General features: G+C 55.3%; 2 protein-coding genes across 7 annotated transcripts in view; both read left to right on the top strand.

Moving 5' to 3' along the window:
* ATP9B (ATPase phospholipid transporting 9B (putative)) overlaps window positions 1-4,283 on the top strand; it is a 120,573-nt gene extending 116,290 nt beyond the window's left edge. For 3 of the 4 annotated variants that reach the window (XM_066246406.1, XM_066246405.1, XM_066246408.1), the window contains 3 exons: window positions 933-990; window positions 1,661-1,864; window positions 3,810-4,283. In XM_066246406.1, the coding sequence (XP_066102503.1) occupies window positions 933-990; window positions 1,661-1,864; window positions 3,810-3,946 (399 nt within the window). In that variant the 3' untranslated portion in view covers window positions 3,947-4,283. The other variant, XM_066246407.1, reaches the window with a different exon arrangement.
* Window positions 4,284-16,410: 12,127 nt separating this feature from the next.
* NFATC1 (nuclear factor of activated T cells 1) overlaps window positions 16,411-19,629 on the top strand; it is a 92,762-nt gene continuing 89,543 nt past the window's right edge. For all 3 annotated transcript variants that reach the window (XM_066246336.1, XM_066246335.1, XM_066246333.1), the window contains exon 1: window positions 16,411-16,841. In XM_066246336.1, the coding sequence (XP_066102433.1) occupies window positions 16,715-16,841 (127 nt within the window). In that variant the 5' untranslated portion in view covers window positions 16,411-16,714. The remainder of the gene's footprint in view (window positions 16,842-19,629) is intronic.

Genomic DNA, 19,629 nt, shown 5'->3' with positions numbered 1-19,629 from the left:
CAGAAGAAGCTACACTCAGAAGTGCGTGATCCCAGCCACATTCACATGCCCCTCGGGGACGGAGAGCTGGTCAGCAGTGGCCCAAGGTGTGGGGCAGGAGGGTGACTCACAAATTACCACAGATGGATGGAATGCAGACTGTGACACATGCACCCACCACACAAGAAGTGAGTCACAGCGTGCTGGCGGTGGTTGTGGCCCTAAGTCACTCTGGGCAGAGCCTGACTCTGAGTCTGCGGTGAGGCTGCAGGGGCCTGGACTGCAGCTGGGAACAAAGGGGACATGTGCTGGCTGATGAGAGGCGAGGTCAACTCTAGGAGGCAATGGGGAGGGCACCGCTGCGTTGGGGAGGAGACATGGCAGAGAACAGGACCTGCATTCTTGTGGTTGTACAGGAGCACCAGGCCCACCGTGAGCCTGGGCCCGTCCTACCCTGCACACAGAGAGGGAGGGCGTGCTCGACCACTCAGGAGTGACAGCAGGTACCGGTGACTGGAGCTGAGCTGACCTGTCCCCCAGGAGGGCAGATTAAACCATGAAGACAGAAGCCACCATGGAGGAAGCTCAGGAGCGCCGTCCAGCTGCACCCCCCCCTCCCCCGCAGGGCCTCGATCCTGGCCCGTCCTCGCAGCAGAGGCACACATTGCATGTGGGCAGCCCTTGCTTCTCCTGACATGGGCCGAGTCTGCACCAGTCCCCACGCTCCCTCCCCGACTCTCACAGACACAGCGCCCTCGCTCCTCTTGGTTCCCAGCTTAGTCGCCTGTACAGCCCTCTACTGGACTCTTCAGAGAGCCTATGCTTGTCCTATGAGTGTGCCCAGCGGGAGCTTGGACGCACAGGCAGGAGGGCAGGTGGGGGGCAGGTGTCTGGGGGCTGGGGTCCTGGAGGAGCCACGTGAGCCTGGGGTTGACCTCTCTCTCATTTCCCAGGGCAGATCCTTATCCTTTAAGACCTTCCTCGTCTGGGTTTTAATCAGCATCTACCAGGGTAAGTGGCCTCTGCTCCACAGTGAAGTGAAGATGCTCTGTCCTTAGCGCTGTGGCCCTCACCTCCCAGCTCCCCTCCAGGACCCGTTTCTGCTGACCCTGTAAGCGCCACTCAGCAGCAGCCTCACAAACCTCCTCACACTGCCTTTGGCGTCATTTCCTTAAGCAATGAAGGTCCCCTTAAAACTGACCTGTATTAAATATAAACCCAAAAGAAGTTAACAAGCAGCTAGCACAGTGGTGTTCTGGGGAGTGAGTGACAGCAGGACTCGGAGAACCCCAGTCCGGGCGTCAGAAGCTGCTGGCCGCCCTGTCAGTGTTCCAGACAGAGCAGAGGGGTCACAAGTGTAACTCCCAGAGAGACCAGACCTGTTACAGCAAAATGGGGTGACTTACACTAACTGCAGTGGAGGCACGGCTTCTCCCCCAGACAGTACGGTGTCCTCAAGCCCCTGCTTGGTGTTTCAGGCTATCTAGCTAGTGCTACATCTTATTTTATTCATAATTCACAGTTTAAATAAACTTTTGAGTCAGTGGAAAGTGTGGGCGGCACACCGCCACGTCTGAGTGAGGACACCAACTAGCCGTCTGCCTGCCTCTTTTTCTGGCTGCCTGACATGGAACCGAGTTTCCCTTCCATGTGGAGCAAGTGCCACCGTGCTGTCTTCCAGGGGGCATTCTCATGTATGGGGCCCTGGTGCTCTTCGAGTCTGAATTCGTCCACGTGGTGGCCATCTCCTTCACGGCCCTCATCCTCACCGAGCTGCTCATGGTGGCCCTGACCGTCAGGACATGGCACTGGCTGATGGTCGTGGCCCAGTTCCTCAGCCTGGGCTGCTACGTGGCCTCGCTCGCTTTTCTGAACGAATACTTTGGTAAGTTGCCTTGGAACTGTGTTTGGGTAATTGTCTGTTACTGATTTTTAAATCTTTATTATTGCTTCTTCATACTTGGTCTTAAATTGCAGATCACAATAAAACCCACAACAGAAAGCTTCAAACACACAAGCTATTTCAGGGAAAGACTAAGCTCCTTGTAATCACTCATAGAATTCAGACATTTGCCACCTGGGCTTTTAGATGCTGAGTGTGTGCAGAGTGCCCCCCAGGGCCCAGGACAGGACCAGGTGCCCACACGGCAGCTCCCGCCGTCCTCTGCGCACACAGGCCACGTGCTGTGTCCTCAGCAGGCTGATGGCCAGCAGCTTAGTGACAACAGGATCTCTGGGCACTGCAACACAGTGTCCCGGGGCACATGCAGTCCGCTCCCCCACCAGCCAGCTGATGTGATGCAAGCCAATGGTGACCATGGTCTTGGATGAGGGTGACTGTCTCCACGCTCCCCAAGTTCAGACACTGCACTGGGCCCCCGTGACACTCATGTAGAATTGAGTAAACCCAGTCACAAAGCGACAAAGATGAGCCCACCGCCATTGTGTGGGCCATGCAGGAAACAGCCCCATCTGACCCTCAGTCTGCTCTGTGGGCTGGATGGGAGGTCCCTGTGTCACAGGGCCTGCCTGAAGTGGACAGGAGCCCGTGGCAGGTTCCACATAACGTGTGTGAGCCTTGTGCACAGAATCCTTGCCCGGTATCGGGCTCAGCAGATGTGCATCTTGCCATGAAGACCAGACTTGTCCGGAGCGTCTGTGGTGCAGACCCAGCGGGACTGCTGGTCTGTGCTCAGTGTTGCCGCTCGGAGTGGCTGCGCCACAGGGCAGGAAAGGGCGGGGCGTGCTTGGCACCAGGAGTAGGGAAAGCACAGCCATGACCGCGTTCCACTGTCATGTCTGTTCTTCACATGTTCCTTTTCCCATCTGCTCACTCGCAGTTCCCTTCGTGATCTCCACCATTTCCAGCAGGTGCAGGCAGTGCCTTCCGGAGCCTTCCGGGGCATTCTTAGGTAGAGGAAGCTGTTTCTTCCAGGAGTGCGAAAATGCAGTGGTAACTGCCCACGCCCTGCAGCTTCCCACATGGGAGGGGCTCATGGGGGTCTGAGGCCCCTGGGCTGGGGGATCCCCCAGGTGCCGGGTCCACTGACAAGGACCTGTGTCCATTAGGCAACAGTTACTCCCTTCTGGCAACGTCTCTGCCTTTTATTGATTAGTGGTCCGGCCCCTGAAAACACTTTCAGGGTTTTTCAAAATGAGGTTAGATGCAGGCGGTGACCCTGCACCCTCAGGCTCCAACACCTGCACACAGACCAGTGTCTTCCTGTGACTTGGCTGAGTCAGAGCCAAGCCTCCTGCTGAGGAGGCTGGTCCCACGCTGACCGCAGTCTGCAGGGGTCTGTGCCACTTGGAGAAGCAGCCACTGTGAACATTGGGGTTTCCATGTGTGTCTTCCCCTGAGAAAGGTGGTCAGCTGTTACATCGCAGGCCCTCACAGAACAACCTGACCCCGAGGCCAAGGGGCAGTGAGGGCAGTGGGCAGTCACAGCATGGCCTGCTGTGGCCCTGCACCTGCGGCTGTCTGTCCCTGTGGAGAAGACGGGCCTGGGCACTCAGCCTGGTACCAAGTCTGCTGCCTGGTACTCTCTCCTGGACCAGCACACAGGGTCCCTGAGTGGCTGCCCACTGGCCGACCTTGGGTGGCACTGGTCACCCACTCTCTCATACTGTGGAGTTAGGATTCCTGTTAGGAGAATCGTTAAACCTGGTGCACAGGTAACTACTTTATAAAGAAGCCTGAGGTCTGTGTGGCTGGCCTCTGATGTCTGACAGTGAGTTAGGGAGGCGTGCCATGGGGTGTGGCCTACGTGCATGGGCACCTGTGGCCTCCTTGACTGCCTCTCATATTCACCTGTGTCTCTCCCCCACAGACATTGCCTTTATCACAACGGTGACCTTTGTGTGGAAGGTGTCGGCCATCACCGTGGTCAGCTGCCTCCCACTCTACATCCTCAAGTACTTGAAGCGCAAGCTGTCCCCACCCAGCTACTCCAAGCTGACTTCCTAGCAGCAGCGCCGCGTAGCCACTGGGACAGAGGGCGGGTGGAGCACGGAGGAGCGCCGCCAGCTTGGGCACTGCTGACGGTGGCCTCATGCAGGGCCACGTCTCTCCCTTCCTTCTTGTTTTTCACATTTTAATTTTTATATTGAACCAGTTTCCATTTCTGTTGAAAATGAGCCCTAATCATTTCACTGTTCCTGTAAGAATTCACCTTTTACTCTCGTTTCTGAAAAGTGAAACAAAAGCTTATTTAATATTCTGCTGTTCCCAAATATTCCAGTGCTTTCTTTGATATAACAGAGTCATTCCCATATCACTAGAATAAAACCAGACGCTGAGAACACATGTGTGTCCTGCATTCCTGGGGCGGTGAGCACGCCTCATCAGGGCCCCCAGCTCCTCACAGCCGCGTATGCCTCAGGTGTGTGCCAGGGGAGATGCCACTTCGCACGCAGCTCAGCAGATGAAAGGTGACGTTTTGCCCCTGGTCCCATGGCAGCTGCAGTTGTGTGTGAAGGCATCGCCGTTGGAGAGCCTGTTTCTAAAGGTCCATCCTTACCTGTGCAACACCGCACTTGACTGCAGGTCCCCTGCACGCATGGACACGCCCTGTGAGCTCACCGCCCGCAGCTGGGACCTCGTGGGACCCTGTTGCTGGCTTTGCTGGCTTTCCGGGCTGCTCAGGTTGCAGACGCACACACGCACGTGTCCCCTCGCTGCCATGACTACACCCCAAGTACGCAGGGTACCACCAGGCTGCGGGCAGCTCACGCACACTCCTGGGAACCTGGGGGGGGCTCTGCTCAGCTTCCCGTCTCAGCTGGAGGCTGCGGGCCACACTGGTATGGGTCTGTTCGCACCCTTCTGCTCAATTTCCGGGTATCCCCGTCCCCCTGTGGCGGGCGAGGGCGGCGCTGGAGCCGAGGCAGTAACCCCCTACCCCATCCCCACCCCCTCCTTGGATCTGCAGGACACAGCTGGTGGTACCCTCGACCCCCTGCAGTCGGGGCTGCCCGGGGCTGAATGCGGACTTTGGGGGCCGTTCCCGGCGCGGCCTCCAGGCGTCGCTGTTCCCGGCGGCCGGTTCGCCGAGGTCCCAGGCGAGGCCGGCGGTGGCGGCTTCTGGATCCGCCCGGCCACGCCGCCAGCGCTGTGGTGACCAGCACGAAGCGTCGCGGAGGGATCGCTGAGCCCCGGGCTCCTGGGTGGATGGACAGAGATGGGTCAGCGTTGGTGTCAGGAAATCCGAGTATCTGAATTCAATTAGAGTTTCGTCTGCGAGGTGGACAATCCACCGCACGCATTGGGTCCTTGCAGGGTCGTCTGCGTCCGGCTCTCCGCCAAGTGACGACCAGTCCACGGCACGCGGGTCTGCTGTGACAAACAGCGGCACAGCCCCGTGGGACGCAGGTTCCCTCCGCGCCAGGACGCGGTTCCCTGAGTCCCCGGGGCTCCCGTAGGCCGCAGAGTCCACAGGACCGGGGATCGTCCTGCACTGCACGCGTGTCCACCGCGTTCCTTGTGTGGGCGCCGCGTGGACAGGTGAGAAGTGGCGGAGTCAGCGCGGGAGGAGCAGGTGCGGAGCCGCTGAAGACTCGGAGACCCGGGCGTGGGGCGCGGAGGCGCGGCGTGCGAGGCCGGCAGCGGGCCTGTCCTCCGCAGGCCTGTCCTCCACGTGCCCGCAGCCTGGTGCCCTGGGTGACGGTGGACTCAGGGGAAGCAGCACAGACAGGACAACCCCTGGCCGAGGCCCTCGTCGTCGTCCCCCCGACCCCCACCCAGGAGGACTGGCAATCCTGGTTCTCATAAAGCGCTTTATGCCCAAGGACCCCGGGGAACCCGCCTCCAGGTCTCCCAGTGTTCCCCACCCCGTGTCCCCCGTGTCCCCCGCGTCCCTCCGTCCTGGCGTGGGCGGAGCGAGCTCCCTCCCGCTCCCTGTGGCCTGTGGCCGAAGGAACAGAAAACCCAGGGCACGGCCGGGTGCAACTTCAGAAGACACCAGCAGGTGGCAGGAGAAGCTAAGAAATGCCGCGGGCCTCGGGGTCCTGGCTGGTCTGCGGGGAGGGGGGGGGGGGCACAGGACGATGCGCTGCTCAGAGCCTGGTCTCAGCCTGCGCTGGAACGGCCAGATCCAGAACCGAGTTGGATTGGGTCACTCGCAGAGAGGAACCTCCACCTCTCTTAGGTGTGTATAGTCATAAGGTCTATTCTGCCTGAATGGGAACCATGGTCAGTGTTCATGACAAAGGACACCCCGTGGTCCTGGGGTCACCAGGTCCTTCCAGGAGACCTGCTCCTATGGATGCTGCCTCCCCCGCAGCCTCTCACCATGGGGATACCTACTGGGGGGCCAAAGGGCCAGTGGAGAGGACACTGAGCGGAGCCACAGGGACCCCAGAGAACCAAGGTTTCGCGTCCATTTTTCTGAGTCCTGAAAATGCTCGTGACTAATTCTAGAATTTCCTTAATGGCATAGCCACGCAGCTTGAGAACCAGAGAACCTGGAAACCCCAGAGTTTCCTGACTGGCCCCACCAGCTTGCCCTGGCCTGGGACAGGGATGCAGCCAGGTGGACAGCCCTTCCATGCTAAATCCCGCTCTGAGGACAGCGTACCTGGACTCCTGTGGCAGCACTCAGCACTTTGTCCTGTTCACCCTGGGCTCCCCTGGGCTCATGGCCACATGGCTCCATCTCTGCTCCTGCTCACACACCCTTGTCCCCTATGTGTGTGTCCAGTTTCCCTTGTTATACAAGGATGCTGGTCACTGGATTAGGGTCCACCCTGCTCCAGGATGGCCTCATGGTAGTCAATAACATCTGCAAAGACTGTGTCCAACTACTGCCCCATCCTGAGGGGTGAGAGCTCTTCAGGGCTGTAGGGTCACTCAGGGTTGCCAGTGTTTAAAACCCTCCACAGCCTGACCTGTGGTGGCGCAGTGGATAAAGCGTTGACCTGGAAATGCTGAGGTCGCCGGTTCAAAACCCTGGGCTTGTCTGGTCAAGGCACATATGGGAGTTGATGCTTCCAGCTCCTCCCTTCTCTCTTTCCTCTCTCTCCCTTTCTCTCTCTCTCCTCTCTAAAAAAAAAAAAAAAAAAAACCCTCCACAGAGGCCACCTCGCAGCCACACCAGCTTCCTGGGCCACTCCCTTCTATCACCCACCTGTCTGCAGACCAGACCCTCCCTGGACCCCAACCCTGACCATAGGACATCACAGGCTCCAAGACACCCCTCAGCCCCAACACCCAACACATGGCCTCTGCAGGAAGTATGTCCTTAGCCCGGGGCCCTGTGCGTCCTTGGAGGAAGCAGGACATGGCAGTGATGGGGGGAAGGTATGGAGTGGGTGGACATCCAGCTGATGTGCCTGGTGGGTCCTGTGGACATTTCAGTAACCATATTCCTGTCAGCTGCAGCTCCTGCTGCCCTGTGACGCCCCCCAGGTCACCCCCAGCTTGTCACACTACCCAGGAGAGTCTGCCAATGCCTGTCCCAGCCCCTCTGGCCTGACCAGGTATCAACACAGGACACCCCTGCCCAACCCATGAAGACTAGAGGTGACAGCACAGGGTCAGCCCGCCATTCAGAAGCAGTGATGGGTCCTGTGTGGGCCCCAGTGATGGGACAGTGAGGCCCCTGATGTCTTAGCTGTGACAACCCAGCCTTGAGCATCACAGGTAGAAACATAACCTCGGCCTTCAGAATTGCCACCCAGGGGAGCAGCCTCCGGCCCCCAAGGCCCTGCCCACTGCGTCCAGGGCCCTGAGGCCCAGCCAGCTGCTCAGGTCCCATCCAGCGCCCACGTCCTCCGGGGGGGACATTCCTCAGAGGTGTCTGCTGCTGGCTGGGACTGAGCTGTGGGGATGGTGTGGCAAATCCTCAGAGAACTGGACACAGAGTCACCACCTGACCCGATGGCCCCACTCAGATGAGTGGATCAGAAAACGTGGTGTGAGCAGCCATGGAGGATTCCTCAGCCTGAAAAGAAAGGACGTTCTGACACAGCTCCGACATGGGGGGACCTGGCGGACATGTGCAGGGGAACGAGCGGGCCACAAGAGGACAAATCCCATGCGATTCTACTTGTGTGAGGTCCCTGGTGTCGTCAGATTTACAGAGACCAAGTGGATGGTGGGGGTCAGGGTCTGGGGGGCGGGGGCAGAGGTCAGCTTGGGAAGATGGGAGAATTCTGCGGACAGTGGTGACGGCAGCCCAAGAGCGTGAATGTGCCTCATGCCACAGAGCTATGCACTGAACAATGGTTAAGATGGTACATGCTTGTTCTGTGTGCTTTACAACAGTCTTTTTAAAAATACCCATAAAGGACGCTGGCTTTCTGAGAACCCAAGGCCCAGGTGAACGAGAGCCGGACTGCCCACCCAGCACCATGGGGCCTCTCCGTCCAGGGCTGGCACCCTGCGCTCGCTGGTGTGGGCTTTGAACAGCATCACCCATTGCTGAGGGGTCATGTTCATTACACTTTGGCGAGATGCCACTTCCTGTTTCTCGGCAGTAAAAAAAAGGCTTCAGAGGCTTGTAAACGGTGGGACATCAAACGCTCTGACACAGCCTCTTGATGATTTATGTGTAATGAATCAGAAGCACATGGACTAAATTTCCCTTGAAAATCACTCAGGTTTAAAATGAATGGAAAAAGTGCCTCGCAAAGCTTGGGTAGAGCTTTATTGAACCAAACACACTTTAAAAATAGTTTGAGATGCCATGGAACCCAATCCCAGGCACTTCCATCCTGTCCCCTGGCTCAGAACCTCCCGGAAACTGCATCCCAGGTACAAATGAAAGTCACTCAGATGGAAAAAAGAAAGCCAGGGTGCAGACCCCCCCCCCCATGTCAGAGGCTGGGGCAGAAGCCGCTCAACTTGGTCACTGCTTAATTAAACAGATTTAGGTCAACCAACTAGTTTATGAAAAAAGTTACAATGTTGCCATTAGAAAACTATTGTTACTACTTTTATTTTGCCAGAGGAAAACTGAATTCACAGGTGCAAGCCCCAAATCTTGCCAGAAACAAAAGTAACATTTTCCACCCCAGGTGGTTGGGGTGGGGTGGGGGGCAGTGCAGGAACACAGAGGTGGCCCCTAAGCCTCCACCAGGTCCTGCCCCTGAACATGGAGACTGCTGAGGAAGGTCCGCTTGTCCTGCAAGTGTGGAACAGGGAGGCCGAGACCCACTGAGCAGAGGGCCTTCCTGTGAGCCTGCCTGCGGTGGCTAAGGCTGACCAGGAAAGGTCAGAGGAGCCCTAGCCTCGGGGCCACAGCAGACAGTGGTACAGTAACTGACCAGCCAGCCCCACCGCACCCCGTGAAGACCCGCCCAGCCTACGTGTGTTTTCAGGAGCATCAGGGCAAAGGTGAGCAGCCAGTTCAGGCCGCGGTGGACAGGGCCGCAGGGCAGGCTTATGCAACTCCAATACCTTCCTCCTCCCTCTTCACAGAATCTTGTTTTTCCTCTGCCTCCAAAGCTGGTCCCTCCAGTCCTCACAGAACAAGAAAGGCCCCTCTGGCTAGATCTCTGAGCTATGGCTCTAGAATGATCCAGTGTTCCATGGTTGTGAAAGAACCCAGCTCCAACCAGACTGAGTGGGAAAGAGAAGCTGTCCCCTCACCAGGTGAGAGACTCAGAGGAAAGCACTCTGTCCTGCTAACAGCTCCCGGGTCTGCCTCTGGACTTCTCCACATAGGCTGGCTCCCCCACCCTACAGACAAGACCGCCTCTGCCCAGCAGCTGCAAGTTCACACCCTTGTGTGACCCTACGTGGAGCAGGGGCCTAGACAAAGGCTATGACAGATGCAGTGCTGGGCAAGAGTGAACTGTGAGTGGTACCCACCACGTTGGTCTGCAAGTAAGTGCCGTGTCCTGGGGAGAAGACTGCGGCACACACACCCCTGGGCAGAACCAGCATCAGACACCAGTCTCAGACAGGTTTCATCCAAAGAGCTGCCGTTTGGTCGGGTGCCTTTGTGAAGGAACGTATCTTCCAGGGCCTTGTTGAGAACAGCAGAGCAACCATATTAGGGGGGCTTATCAGCTGGGTGTGGTCAAGGAAAGGAAGAGCATCCTACCAAAACCTCTGTCACCCACGCTGGGCCCCCTGGGGAGGATGGCAGGGGTCTGAACACTGCAGAAGAGGAGACACTCAAATAATCCAGCCACTGACTAAACAAATGAACAAGTCCCAGACTGGAGGGAGGGGAAGGTACCAGCTCCCAAAGTTGCTAAAATATATTGTCTAAAATGTCCAGTTTCCAACAACAAAAAAAATTTACAATGCATGAAAAAAAAGGATGCATGGCCCATATGTCCTAAAAAAGAGAGAAAAAAAGAACGAGAGAAAGAAAAAAAGAAAGAGAGGAAGAAAGAAAGAAAGAAAGAAAGAAAGAAAGAAAGAAAGAAGAAAGAAAGAAAGAAAGAGGAAGAGGAGCCTGACCTGTGGTGGCGTAGTGGATAAAGCATCAACCTGGAAACACTGAGGTTGCCAGTTCAAAACCCTGGCTTGCCTGGTCAAGGCACATATGGGAGTTGATCCTTCCTGCTCCTCCCCCTTCTCTCTCTCTCTCTCTCTCTCTCTCTCTCTCTCTCCCTCCCCCCCCTCTCTAAAATGAATAAATAAAAAATAAAAAAAAAATTAAAAAAAAAGAAAGAGGAAGAGGAAAGAAAAGAAAAAGCAGGCAAACAGAACTGCCTATAAGAGGGAGCAAATGAGAAATAGCCTCTATGAAGGTGTTCACAGAACTAAAGAAGAATGGGCAAAAGAAGTAAAAGTGTGTAGGATGATGTCACACCCAATAGGCACTGACAATAAAGAGATGGAAACTATAAGAAAATACCAAATGGAGATTCTGGGGTTGGAAGGCGGGACTGAAGCACGAGAATCACTGGAGGTCTCAATCGCAAGTGTGAACGTGCAGGAGAGGAACCTGGTGGCCTTGGAGATGGAGCGATGGAGAGAACAGAAGCAGAGAGACTGGAATGAAGGAACGTGAAAACAGCCTTGGAGTCACGTGGGACAAGTCACGTGCAACAGCTTGCACGTAGTGGGACAACCAGAAGGAAATGAGACACAGAAAGGGGAAGAAAAAATATTCAAAGACAAAGGGCTGGAAATGTCACAAATTCGTTGAAAAACAACAACTTACATATCCAAGAAGCTCAAAGAGTGATAAACTCAGAAACCCACCAACTTACCCACCTTAGTAAAAATGCCAAAAATCAAAAACAAAGAGAATATCTTGAAAGCTGCAGGCATGATACGGTGTGTCACTTATGAGGGAACCCCAATAAGACCAATAGGGACTTTCCAGCAGAGACCATGCGGGCTCAAAGGTGGCGGGCACCCAAAAGCCCTGTACTCAGTAAAACTCCCTTTCAGAAATAAAGCTGAAATGAAGACTTCCTCAGATCAACAAAAACTGATTCTCTGCTGCCTGCAGACCCACCTTACAATAATTAGACCACAGAAATGTCTTCAGGTTGAAAGCAACTGACCCCAGACAGAAACAGAATCCACATGAAAAACAGAAACAGAATTCCCATAAAGGTAATTACATGATTTTATAAGACAGCACAAATGTATATTTTTCTCCTTTCATCTGATTGAAAAAGCAAGTGTATAGAATAATATATATAATCTATAATGTCATGTTGGGACTCTAGTAAATAGAATTATAATAGGTTATAATGTATCTGCTGATAACACAGAAGAAGTTGGTTAAGGAAGTGACTACAGATAGTCAAGTTCTAAGCATTACAATGTATTGTGGAGTTTGTGATGTTACTATTCATAATGTGACATAATTACCATTCATAATGTAACAAAGTACCGTAAAAAGAAGAGAAAGGAGATGGGCCTACCCAGGACTAACATGTACATGTATCACTGGCATTGAGCTAAATCTGACTTGTAATGTTATGTGGTAAACTCTAGAACAACCAGTGAGGAAATAACTCTTAAAAGTAAAATATATACATATTAATTAAAATGCTACATTAGGAAAAATTCACTTATCGTGAAAGAAAGCCATAAAGAAATAGAGGAACAACAACAACAAAAAAGACATGAGAAAAATAGAAAACGAACAAAGTGGCAGCTGTAAATCCAAGTACATTGATAATGACATTAAATGTGATGGATGAAAGAAGACAATCCAAGGCAGAGATTGTCAAATTGGACAAAAACATAACCCAACTTCAGGCTGGTCACAGGAGACACACTTTAGACTCGAAGGTGAGAAAGAACCATTTTGCAAAGAGCAAATGTGGGGAACTGGACTAGCTGCCGTAGCGTCTGACAGTGTGGATTTTTTAACACCAAAGTTTTACTAAAGATAAAAGGGGACATTTCATAATTATGGAAGGCCAGCCTATCGGGAAGACACCACAAGTGTAAACACACCTGCCATCTAACGTCGAGCTCCAGAATATGTAAAGCAAGAACCAAGGGAAATTGGGGGTAACCACTAGTGCTACAGAAACACCCCACCTGAGACTTCAACACCCCGCTTTCAGTAGGAACCAGAAAGACCTGAACACCTTAAACCAACCAGACATACCAGACATCTGCAGAACACTCAGGCCAAGAGCAGAACATACATTCTTCTCAAGCACACATGGACCATTTCCAGCTAGACCACGTTGGCTGAACAAACTCAGGGTGTCTAAGGTCACCACGCTGGGAGGCGGTGACGGAGCTAGGGAGGTGGGCAAAGACTCGGAGAGGTGGTAGGGACCTGGGAACAGGGAGAGGCAGATTGGAAGAAGTCTCTGCTAATGGAATAAATAAGCAATTTTCAACTTGTGTCCTGCAAGAATTTTTAAAACATGCAATATACCTAATTAGGCAGGGACACTGACCTCTTTTCTCTTAGATTATCAAATGAAAAAAAAATGACAACAGTCAACACAACAATAGCCATCCAGTGTGAATGAATCAAAATTATACCTATTTTTAAATGTAAGATTGGCAAACAAAAAATTTTTTTTGGTGTGCTGTGGGATTTTATGTGCCACGAGATGAAACTAAATGGGGACAGGGGAGATGGTTCCAGTCTCAGGGGTGGGGTACCGGGACAGGGAGGGGCTTCCTGCAGAGGAGGACTGTGTGTGAGGACTCCAGGTGTGGAAAGTGAAGGACATCAGGTACCATGCTAAACTGTTTGGCCTTTATCCTGATGCCCTGGCCATGTGCCCCAGGAAGGGAAGTTGATTGGCTGGTTGGTTGGTTGGCTGAGTTGATTGTCAGATTTGGTGGTCAGGCTGAGGTCAGGCAGGGAGGCCACTGAAGAAGGCCTTTGCAATAGACCCATGGATGGAGGGGGTGCATTGAGGAGAGATACTGCACAAGTAAAAACAGGGTCAGGTCGGTGAACCTCAAATCCACGGATCTCTAAGAACACTTCAAACTTAAAAGGGAAGTCTGTATGTGCTGACACAGGCATATGATAAAAAGTATCCCCTTCTTTCTCAACTCCAGCCACAGGTGGGAGATTTACTTGCATTGGGTTTAAAAAAAGAATCTCAGCAGTTTAGTTAAAAGTAAACCTCTTCATACTTCTGATTTCTTAACGCCAAGCTCTACTCTCTGGCTAAATGCAGAGGTCCCCAAACATACTTCCTAACAACTCTGTTCTGCTGGTTTGCTTCCTCCCCACCGGCCTGCAGGCCGGGCCGCATGCGGCTCCCTTGAGGCCATTTATCTGGCCCCCACCGCACTTCCGGAAGGGGCACCTCTTTCATTGGTGGTCAGTGACAGGAGCACTGTATGTGGCAGCCCTCCGACGGTCTGAGGGACAGTGAACTGGCTCCCTGTGTAAAAAGTTTGAGGACCCCTGGAGGGTGCTTCCATGTAGAACCACACCTGGCGATGAAAGGAGTCAAAAGCACAAAATGTTCCTAAATGGAGAGGTTTGAAAGAGGTCACCACTGTGGCCCACAGAGTGGACCTAGCAAGGACAAACGCTCACAGTGAACTCGCAGGTGCCTGCGTGCTCTTCCTGAGCAACTAGAGGCACCTGCGTGTGTGCACCCGAGTCACCGCAAAAAAGGTGCGCGCGCAGGCACCTGCGCAGAAGCCGGGGGAGCGAAGGCAGCGCCAGGCCAGGTGCTTTGAGTGGTCCCGTGGGGCTTCCGGGAAAGAGACCGGAGGGTTCCAGGTCCTCCTGACCTGGCCCGACCGCCCACATCACTGAGGGCCGCGTCTCCATAGCAATTGTGCTTAAACACAAAACCCAACCAACGTGATTGCCCGGGTCTCTAGAAAATACTGGAACATCCCCAATACGCTCCGGGAGAAGGGACTTGGCGTCCAAGGGGACTTTGAAAATGGTAAGCTTCTCGGATGTAATTGCCCCAATAATCCACCGAAACAACAGTAATCTAAAAATAGTCTTGTTTTCTGCCCTAAGCTCCTTTTAACTTCGTTAGTCATCACCCATTCTTAAAATAAAATCCGTGTAACGTCTCTCCTGGTAGCGGCTATAAACACACCTCGAGAGGAAGCGGGAGGCCCTGGCGGCGGGAGGGGGTGCAGGGGCCGTGGCCGCAGGACCGAGCTCAGGGGACCCCGCGGTGGCCGCAGGACCTGCCGCGGACCCGGGGGCGTGAGGGCCGCTCCGCCGCGCCGCCATCTCCGGAACTCCCTGCGCCCTGGCGCGCGGCCACCGTGGTCCCGGCAACGGCATTAAACAGAGGGAAACAGACGGGGATTCCGTCATCGGGCGGGGGAATAAGGGGAGCATTGAGAGCAGACAGGAAAGAGCTTTTCTGGATGGAGTGAAAATTATTTATCGAGGGGGAAGTGAGGACCAGCCACCGTGGTCAACAGCCCCCCGCCTCTCCCTGTCCAGGGCGCCCCCGCCCGTGCGGGTCCCACGGGCTCCAGGCCCGCGCGTGTGAAAGCGAGGGAGGGGCGGACGGAGCGGGGGGCGGTCAGACTTTCATACCACTTGCGGGACCTCCCTTTGCTCCCCCCACCCTAGTCTCATCCTCCTCCTCCCCGAGCGTCGTGGGCAGGGGGGCGGAGGAGAGCGGGGGACGGAAACTCTGGAGGCAAAATCCTGACGGCGGGAGGGGGGTGGGGTGGGGCGGGAAACGGAAACTCTGCAGGCAAAATGCTGGCACCCAGGTCTGGGGACACCAGGACTTAGTGCAGAAAGATCTTGTCCGCATGGAGGAGGGGGTGCGCCCCCTGGCGCCCCCTGGCGGCCTCCTCCCGGCTGGGTGTGCGCTCCTCACTCCAGCATCCGGCATCCTCGCAGGGTCCCCTACACCTTTGGAGTCCCCGCGGGGTTTCCCCCCAGCCTCAGTGTCCTGGAGGCACCCACCACCCTGCGCCTGGGGCATTCACTGTCAACGTGAGAGCCGATGTACAGGTAGTGCCCGAAAAGTGTGACACCCACCCGGACACCCTAGGGATGAGAGACGTGGTTGGAGAACTGGGACGGGGAGAGATTTCAGTTCTGCCCGCTGGGCAGCTTCCTGTTATTTGCTGTCGCATCCGATTAGCCCTCCAGACCCTATCTGGGCCAATGCGCCCCCCCTCATTTCCCTAGGTCCTTGGCCTGGAATCTTCTGGGGACCCACCAGCGTCCCACAGGCCCCCTGGGTCCCCGCAGCAGACATGTCTTTTGCGTTTGGGTTTATTTTAAACCACATAAGAGTGTCGTGCCATAGATTTATGGGTTTTGTAAACCAGACATTTTTACCGCCCTAACACTCCAGTCCCTTCCATCCGCGGCCAACGAGAAAATGTCCCGTTGGCAGCCGCGCTGAGCTGGAGGCCGAGGGTTTGAAAGGGGAAAGTGTTACGTGAACGCGGCGTCGGTTCTGCGGCTCCCGGATCAGCCCCACTAGCCGATCCCGAAGTCGCGCCTCGGGAGGGGCGCTTGGCTCCCCTTTCCCCCCCCCCCCCCGCCCCCAGCTCCTGCACCGAGGATCGATCGTCTGGCTCGGACATTTACACCGGGAAAGGCCAGCAAGTCGAGGTGCCGGGACTGCCGTGCAATCTGTTAGTGATTTGGCGGGGTGGGAATTTCCTTTCGCGGGCCTGCCAGGGGGAGCGCTTTTCCAAATTTCCACCGCGGGGAAGCCTGTGCTTTTACATAATGACTTCAGCATGCCGCGCTCCGGCGCCCTCGGCCCTGCTCCCCGGCCACCCTGCTTTAGGGCGGAGAGCGACTCTGGGGACCCTTTCCCCCTCTGGACCCGGTCCAGGCGGGTCCATTCGCCCAGTACCCCACATGAGCCCCTGCCCGCCTCCCTTGCGCCTGGGTTCGGGAGAGGAGCAGCCCCCGCGGGGAGGGGCCAGCATTCAGCACTGGTCCCCCCGGGCCGGGCAGCGCCGGCAGGGGCGGGCGGGGCGTGATGTCATGGCAGGGAGGGGGCGCGGGAGCGGCTGGGCGGCGGGAGGCGGGGGAGGGGTTTTCCAGCTTTAAAAAGGCAGGAGGCAGAGCGAGGCCCTGCGTAAGAGCCAGACATTGAGACTCAACTCGCTGGCACAGTCGCCGCGAGGGGTCCAGCAGCCCAGCGTGGGCGCACAACTCCAAGCCCCGCCACCGCCACCCACTACCCTGCTCGGGTCCCAGGCCACAGCCGCCCCGCCACGCGCGCACACGCCCCTCGATGACATTTCTACAAGTCGCGCGACGCTGAGCCCAGGCAGCGTGTCCGCTGGGGAGTCTGCTTCCCTGGGAGCACGACCCCAGTGGTGCCCGCTCCTTCCGCTCCTCCTCCTGCTCCAAGCGCTGCGGCCGCGTGGATGCCAAGTACCAGTTTTCCAGTCCCTTCCAAGTTTCCACTCGGCTCTCCGGCTGCAGTCTGCGGGAGAGGAGAAACTTTGGGGCCCGCGCCGCCCGCCGGCGGCACCATGAAGTCGGCGGAAGAAGGTAAGCTGGCTCCACTGCCGCCCCCCACGCGGTCCCCCAACCGCAGCCCCCGCGCCGCAGCCCAGTACCGCCGTCACTCACCCCCCCCATTCCGTGCCTGTGCCGCCTGCGTACCCCAGAGGTCCGACTCCGGGAGGGACCAGCTGGCCCGGCCAGCGTCTGAGCGCGGGAGGGGCGCGGGTCCACGGTGCACTACGGGCACGCTGCACAGATTGGGAAGCAGTGTTCCCCTGGTGTTTCCCCAGAGCAACCCCGATTTCCAGCGTGCCTTCTTGCCAATAGGAGTCTCCTCTTCTCTAGCGCTGAGGGAGCGCACTTGGTTGGCCTTTGCGGGCACAGCCTCGCAATGAATCCTAGCAGTAGAAACTCAGTTCAAATGCGAGTGGTTTGGGGAGGGGACAAAGTTAAGGGCTGTCAGACCACAAAGGACACTTTGGGATAAAGTGACGTTTGAGGGAAGACGAAGGATGATAGCCCGGTCTTTTACTCTGTGGGGTGAGGCCACTCTGGCTTCAAGGACCAGCCAGCGGGAGGTGTGGGGGCGGCGCCCCTCCGTGAGTGTCCTCTCCAAACGCCAGCCCCCAAATCCATGTCCACGTTGCTGAGCCCGTTGGGCTGTCCCGCTGGAGGCCGGGTGCGGGACTGAAAGCTATCAGACGCGCTGTCCGAATACAGCCCCTGGTTCTAGCCGGCTTCAATCCAATAGACACGGAACTTCCAGCCATAGAAAACGTTTCAGGACAGTTTGAAAAGGGACCGCCAAGTTTCCAGTTGCTAGTTCACAGCCACAGGATTGGCATAAGTGTCTGCTCTGACGCCTGGCAACGGGGAGTCTGCTGCTGACAGTGAGTTCAGGGAGCCGGCTGCCCTCCCCAGGGCAGTCTCACAGTCACAACCCCCTTTGTCCCTTACAAAAACCACCAGTGACCAAAGAGGCCAGGACCTCCTACGTGGGGGTGGGGGCCCCCTCAGGTGTGTGGAGACCCATGGGAGGGAGGGGCTATCACCCCAGTGAGGAGTTACAATGGCAAGTGCACAGGGGAGTCTGGGCGACACCTTCCCAAATGCCTTATTGACTTAAGCAGTTTATTTAAATTATTTTAAGAAAAACCTTGCCGATGAGCAATAAGTGCTTCAATTTTATAAGGTGGACATCCTTCCGCCAAGCGCTATAAAGTACATACCACCGCTTCCTGCTCAGTCCAGCCAAAGCCAGGCCTCAGAGCGTCAGTTTCCAAAGACTGCCAGCTCCAGGGACTGCCTTACCTTCACAGCTACTTGCAACCACACTCTCAGCACAAGATCCCTGCTGTCAGTGGCCTGGTGTCTCCCATTGTTTTTCTACGTGTTCTGTATCAAAGAAGGAACACGTAGCCTGTTTCTCACCCATTTCATCTCAATTTAGAAAATGTTAAAATGCAAAGGTCAGGAAATGTTTACAGGACCAGCCCTTGCTATTAAAAAACGTCTTAAAAAATATTTGAGGTTTTTATTGTAAACCCTTAAACACTTATGTCAAAGTTTTCCCCACGTATTTCTTATCACTGCCCTTTCTCCCCCCAAAAAACAAATCACAGGCCTTTCAAAGTTCACATTTTTACTTGAACAGTCAGGGGTCGGTCCTGCAGCAAAGAACCTTTCTACTCTGACAAGAGGAAAATCCATCTGTGGGGGCGGCGGTGAGTTTTCCTGTTTCCTTCTCAACAACGCCCCTCCTGAAAGGCAGGGAGCCAGGTACACTGCTGCCCTTTGCCTCGACAAATATCGGTGTATTTTATAAGGCAGACAAAATTAGGCTAACCAGAAAGTAACCCTTCATAAAGACAGGCCCTCCTCCATCTGAGGCAGTCGGTCCTGCAGGCCAGCACCCCTGCTGCTGGGGGCTGGGGTGTCCTCAGTGCAGGCTCACTAAGGCATGGGTGCCATCTCAGACTCTGAGTGCTGCCCCGGGCTCCCCCCAGTTTAATGAGCATCTGGGTTGAGGCTCATTAGGCACTGTTGTTTCTGGTGGCCCGAGCTTGTTTTCCCCATGCAGAATGCAGAGAAATGCAGGCCTGTAGGTAGGCACCCACCCACCCATTCAGAGGTTGCTCCACACTGAATGCCCCCAGGCTCGCAGAACAGAACAAAGCGCCCCTGTTCTCCTGCCACTTAACTTCGTGGCCTTGTTTCCTCATCCAGATTAGAAGGGCGCTGGCGCCCACTGTATCACACCCAGGGCTGGAGCGCTGCGCCCGACAACACCCGCAGCCTCCGAGGAAGCGCCAAGCTAAACATTTCCATCGAGACAGGAGTCTCTGCTGAAGCAGCAGCTAGCTGATGTCACTCACGAGATCAAAGTCTTGGGGAGCTGGTAAGGGGAGTATTTTATTTTATTTTTATTTTTTACAGAGACAGAGAGAGTCATAGACAGGGACAGACAGACAGGAATGGAGAAATGAGAAGCATCAATCATTACTTTTTGTTGCGTGTTGTGACACCTTAATTGTTCATTGATTGCTTTCTCATATGTGCCTTGACCGCGGGCCTTCAGCAGACCGAGTAACCCCTTGCTCGAGCCAGCAACCTTAGGTACAAGCTGGTGAGCTTTGCTCAAACCAGATGAGCTCGTGCTCAAGCTGGCGACCTCGGGGTCTCGAACCTGGGTTCTTGGCATCCCAGTCTGACACTCTATCCACTGCGCCACCACCTGGTCAGGCAAGGGGAGCGTTTTAAGAAGCTGCAACCCATCTGGTCACCTTGGTGGGGATCTGAAACTAGGTGGGGCCCAGCTCAGTTTTGGCAATAG

The sequence above is a fragment of the Saccopteryx bilineata genome, chromosome 11 (genome assembly GCF_036850765.1).
Source record: "Saccopteryx bilineata isolate mSacBil1 chromosome 11, mSacBil1_pri_phased_curated, whole genome shotgun sequence".
Classification (NCBI taxonomy): Eukaryota; Metazoa; Chordata; class Mammalia; order Chiroptera; family Emballonuridae; genus Saccopteryx; species Saccopteryx bilineata.
Note: the sequence above shows the minus strand (reverse complement) of the source record. Positions and strands in the feature narration are given on the sequence as shown.